Source organism: Colobus angolensis, unplaced genomic scaffold (assembly GCF_000951035.1).
Source record: "Colobus angolensis palliatus isolate OR3802 unplaced genomic scaffold, Cang.pa_1.0 Scaffold193, whole genome shotgun sequence".
Taxonomy (NCBI): Eukaryota; Metazoa; Chordata; class Mammalia; order Primates; family Cercopithecidae; genus Colobus; species Colobus angolensis.
Window position 1 is genome coordinate 852,256 of NW_012115077.1, and position 5,236 is coordinate 857,491.

Genomic DNA, 5,236 nt, shown 5'->3' on the forward strand with positions numbered 1-5,236 from the left:
TCAAAAAAAAAAAAAAATTTGCCAGGCATAGTGGCACACACCTATAATCCCAGCTACTTGGGAGGCTGAGGGAGGAAAATTGATTGAACCCAGGAGGCAGAGGTTGCAGTGAGCCAAGATTGTGCCACTGTGTACTCCAGCCTGGGCGACAGAGTGAGACTCTCAAAAAAAAATTTTTTTACAAAACAAAAATAATGGCTATTTTGTTGGGGAAAAACCCTTTTCGTCGAGTAGCTGACTACATCTGGAGGTAGTACGCCCAGTAGTTAAGAGGGAAGGAGAATTCAATTTCAATCTAGTATTCTGCTATTGTGATTAAATAATTATGGTTAAATTCTATAAGCTCAGGCTAGGCGCTGTGGCTCACGCCTGTAATCCCAACACTTTGGGAGGCTGAGGCAGGTGGATCACCTGAGGTCAGGAATTCGAGACCAGCCTGGCCAATATGGTGAAACCCCATCTCTACTAAAAATACGAAAATTAGTCAGGCATGGTGGCACATGCCTGTAATCCCAGCTACTAGGGAGGCTGAGGCAGGAGAATCATTTGAACCCAGGAGGCAGAGGATGCAGTGAGCCAAGATCATGCCATTGCACTCTAGCCTAGGGAACAAGAGCAAAACTGCATCTCAAAATAAATAAATTAATTATAATCATAATAAATTCTATAAGCTCTATAGAGCTCAATTTCTATCTAGTACTTATTTATTTTCCACCTTAAGCTGTACTGTCTAATATGATAGCTACTAGTCACACGTAGCTATTTAAATTAAAAATTCAGGCTGGGCGCAGTGGCTCATGCCTATAATCCCAGCTCTTTGGGAGGCAAAGGCGGGCAGATCACCTGAAGTCAGGAGTTCGAGACTAGCTCGATCAGCATGGAGAAACCTCATCTTTACTGAAAATACAAAAATTAGCTGGGCGTGGTGGCACATGCCAGAGGCTGAGACAGGAGAATTGCTTGAACCCGGGAGGCAGAGGTTGCAGTGAGCCGAGATCACACCATTGCACTCCAAACTGGGCAACAAGAGCGAAACTCCATCTCAAAAATAAAAAAAAAATTTAATTTAATTTAATTAAAAATTCAATTCTTCAGGATAGGCACAGCGGCTCACGCCTGTAATCCCAGCACTTTGGGAGGCCGAGGCAGGCGGACCACTTGAGGTCAGGAGTTTGAGACCAGCGTGGCCAACATTGTGAAACCCTATCTCTACTAAAAATAAAAAAAATTAGGCCGGGCGCGGTGGCTCAAGCCTGTAATCCCAGCACTTTGGGAGGCCGAGATGGGCGGATCACAAGGTCAGGAGATCGAGACCATCCTGGCTAACACGGTGAAACCCTCTCTCTACTAAAAAAAATACAAAAAACTAGCCGGGCGAGGTGGCAGGCGCCTGTAGTCCCAGCTACTCAGGAGGCTGAGGCAGGAGAATGGCGTGAACCCAGGAGGCAGAGCTTGCAGTGAGCTGAGATCCGGCCACTGCACTCCAGCCTGGGCAACAGAGCGAGACTCCGTCTCAAAAAAAAAAAAAAAAAATTACCTGGGTGTGGTGGCATGCACCTGTAATCCCAGTTACTCAGGAGCCTGAGGCAGGAGAATCCCTTGAACCCTGGAGGCAGAGATTGCAGTGAGCCAAGATCGCGCCACTGCACTCCAGCCTGGGTGACAGCAAGACTCCATCTCAAAAACAAAAAAATTCAATTATTCAGTCACCTCAGCCACATTTTAAGTGCTTGGTAACCATGTGACTAGTAGTTACCATGCTGGACAGCACAGATTATCAAATATTTCCCTCATCCCAGGAAGTTCTATTGGACAGTATGTATTTTGCAACTCTTTCAGGAAAGACTGCTATCATCCTACTATTACTCAGGATGTCATCTGTCTTTATACACTCTTCTTTCCTCCTCAAACCTATTTTACTGATATCCCATCTCCTTCCAAAAATAATTCATATGCATGAAAATGAATAGATATGATTAATGAAATAACAAAGTCATGGTCAAAAAAAAGGAAGCAAAACTTCCTATTTTGCGAGTAACAGTAGCTGTATGTGATGATCCAGCTTGGCCTTGAGCTTTCTAGAAGGCAGAGCAAGAGGGAATATATGGTAAACTACATAGTTCTCATTATCAGAAAGAAAAGGATAGCAATTTCTTCAGGAAGACAATTTTTCCAGGCAGTTAGTCCCAAAGCCTTTCTTTGAGGAATCTTATACAGGAGTCAAGTTTCTTCCTTGACAAGTTTTGACAGCAACTGAAATGCAGTTTCTACATGGCTACATCTCTCAAGACGTTTAACAAAAGTACAAATCAGTGAGGGCAATTCTGCAGAGGGCCTAGTTTAAACTAAGGTGATCCAAGTACCCTGCCTTCCAGTGGCGTAAATTGATCCCAGGAGAGTTCTGACTGCCTCCTAGAGTGAATGGATATTGCCTCAATCTTACAGCTGACTGACCTTTCCATAAGTGACCCCATGTTGGAGGAAGAGCACTCACTAATCAGGGTGGCAGGATTTCTAAGTAGTTTGATAAAGGTCGAAGGGAGGAGGAGGTAATAAAAACTAACAGCTAAACAGAGATTCAGGTTCTCAGTGGATTTCCTTTAACCACGCTAGGGCACCTCTCTGTTGGCCTGAATAGCTGTAAATGGATGTCACTGACGTAGAAGACTTCATTATCGTTATTAATTATTCTAGCCCTGGCCCTCTGTTCCCCTGAGCTCTCACCCTGGGCAAACAGCCCAGTCGAGAAGCTGTCCAGGCGAATCTCACCTGCAGCCCCAGCTTGCACAGTGATGGGGTCAGCGAGGAGCAACCAGGGGGCCTTTTTCCAGAGTTGGTGAGGGCACCAGGCTGCAGGATAAGTTCGCGGAGAGGAGTTCTCATAGCTGGTTTTCCCTGAGAAAGAAACCAAGAAAGAGGGCTAGTGTGAGGAAGTCTGGGCTCTGCTAGCCCGCCCTTCCTCCCTCCCTAAGAAGCCCAAGAGGCGATTAGAAGAGTAGGCTCGCACTCTGGTCGCGCAGGAGCGGCAAAGACTCCACAAGCGAACAAAGACTCCACAAGCACCCAACCCCCGGCTCGACCCAACTTTCAGGACAGTCGACACGGCCGGTGCCCCCGCGCCAGCAGCCCGGCCCAGCTCTCTCCGCCGGAGCTCTCCCGCTCACCGTCTGGGGCGAAGGCGACAGGCTAAGGCTCAGTTTTTTCACCCGCCACATCTTCAGCCAGAAGGCAGGCCGATCACATCTCAGACCAAGTCGAGGACGCCATGTTAACCCGCCGTCTGTGTTTGAACCTGCTCTGCGCTTCCCAATTGGCTGCTTCAGGCGGGCGCGTCAGCTCGGCGCCGGGGCCCGGGGACGGGGAACGGGGCCCGCGTTGACCACGCCCCCGGCCCTGCCTGCCCGTGGGTTCTCACGCGCTTTCCGCTGACCGAGCCCTCACCGCAGACACCGACTGTAGGGCTGGATGCGGGCCCGGCCCAGGACAGGTCTTGTGTCCTCACACCGGGAAGGACCCCGCAGGTAGCTGGGGAGTCCAGGAGTCCATCCCTCCTGGTTCCAGTGGACCTCCTCACATTCATGGTGTTCACATCCAAGTTGTCTCCGTAGATGGAAAGAGGAAGCCGCTCCCCAGGTCTCCCTCAGGCCCCTCCAGCCGCAGCCTTGACGGGAAAGAGCTGGCCAGGGAGTCTAGAAGCCGAAGCGGTGACAAGCTGCTTCCCTAGGCTTTGTGGGCCCGCGTACAGGACGGCCTGGGCTGTAATGTCTTCAGAGTTTCTGGGCTTTTCCTGGGACTTGCTCAGGCCGGCTACCAGTTTACTGGGCTTACCGCCTACATGTATTGAACATTGAGTGTGTGCCTGGCGCTGTGCCGAATGCCGTGTAGTAGCTCATTTAATCCGCATAAGGACCTACGTAGTGAGAAATACTATAATACCCATTTGAAACAGGAAGGACCTGAGTCAGAGAGACCGTGTGTAATTTGCTCAGCGTCGCACAGTTAAATGGCAGAGCCGCCCTTCCTCCCCGCCCCGCCAGCTCCTGCCTTCTGCTTGTGCATGGGAAGCCTATTGAAGGAAGGACAGCCGAAAAGTAAGTATTCAGAGTGAGCCGTTTGCGAAGGTGTGTGTTCCTTTGCACACTCACGGCGCCCTATTTACACTCTGCAAGTCTTAATATATTGGGGGAAAGCAGCAGTCCAAAGAGTAGGAACTATGATGTTATAAACTGCAGCGTCCTCAGGACGGCCTCCCTAGCACTGTGTTGTCCAATACATTAGCCCTAGCCATAGTGGCTTTTGAGCACCTCAAATGTGACTAGGCCCAATGGGAATGTGCTATAAACGTGAAACACTGTACAAACTGCATTTCGTATGAAAAAAAGAATGCGGCCGGGCGCGGTGGCTCAAGCCTGTAATCCCAGCACTTTGGGAGGCCGAGACGGGGGGATCACGAGGTCAGGAGATCGAGACCATCCTGGCTAACACGGTGAAACCCCGTCTCTACTAAAAATACAAAAAACTAGCCGGGCGAGGTGGCAGGCGCCTGTAGCCCTAGCTACACGGGAGGCTGAGGCAGGAGAATGGCGTAAACCTGGGAGGCGGAGCTGGCAGTGAGCTGAGATCCGGCCACTGCACTCCAGCCCGGGCCACAGAGCAAGACTCCGTCTCAAAAAAAAAAAAAAAAAGAATGCAAAGTATCACCAGGTGTCATGGCTCCTGCCTGTAATCCCAGCACGGAGGAGGCAGAGGCAGGGGGATCCTTCAAACCCAGGAGTTCCGAGACCTGCTTAAGCAATATAGTGAGACCTATGTCTACAAAAAAAAAAAAAAAATTTAGACCGAGTGCGGTGGCTCACGCCTATAATCCCACACTTTGGGAGGCCGAGGCAGGCGGATCACCTGAGGTCAGGAGTTGGAGACCAGCCTGCCTAACACAGCGAAACCCCGTTTCTACGAAAAATACAAAAATTAGCCTGGTGTGGTGACACACGCCTGTAATCCCAGCTACTCAGGAGGCTGAGGCAGGGAGAATCACTTGAACCTGGGAGGCGGAGGTTGCAGTGAACTGAGATGGCACCACTACACTCCAGCCTGGGTGACAGAGCTACACTCCATAGCTGCTATGAGCTATGATCATCCCACTGCACTCTAGCCTGGGCGACAAAGCAAGACCCTGTCTCAAAAAAAAAAAAAAAAAAAAGGAATGTATCTTTTAAATACTGTTTACATATTGAAA

General features: G+C 49.7%; 1 protein-coding gene across 1 annotated transcript in view; it reads right to left on the bottom strand.

Annotated features, from left to right (window-relative positions):
• SPAG5 (sperm associated antigen 5) overlaps nt 1–3,339 on the bottom strand; it is a 29,487-nt gene extending 26,148 nt beyond the window's left edge. The window contains exons 1-2 of the mRNA XM_011940872.1: nt 3,165–3,339; nt 2,770–2,895 (exon numbers count right to left, since the gene is read on the bottom strand). Coding sequence (XP_011796262.1) covers nt 2,770–2,895; nt 3,165–3,215 — 177 coding nt within the window. The 5' untranslated portion in view covers nt 3,216–3,339. The remainder of the gene's footprint in view (nt 1–2,769; nt 2,896–3,164) is intronic.
• Nucleotides 3,340–5,236: the final 1,897 nt, after the last annotated feature.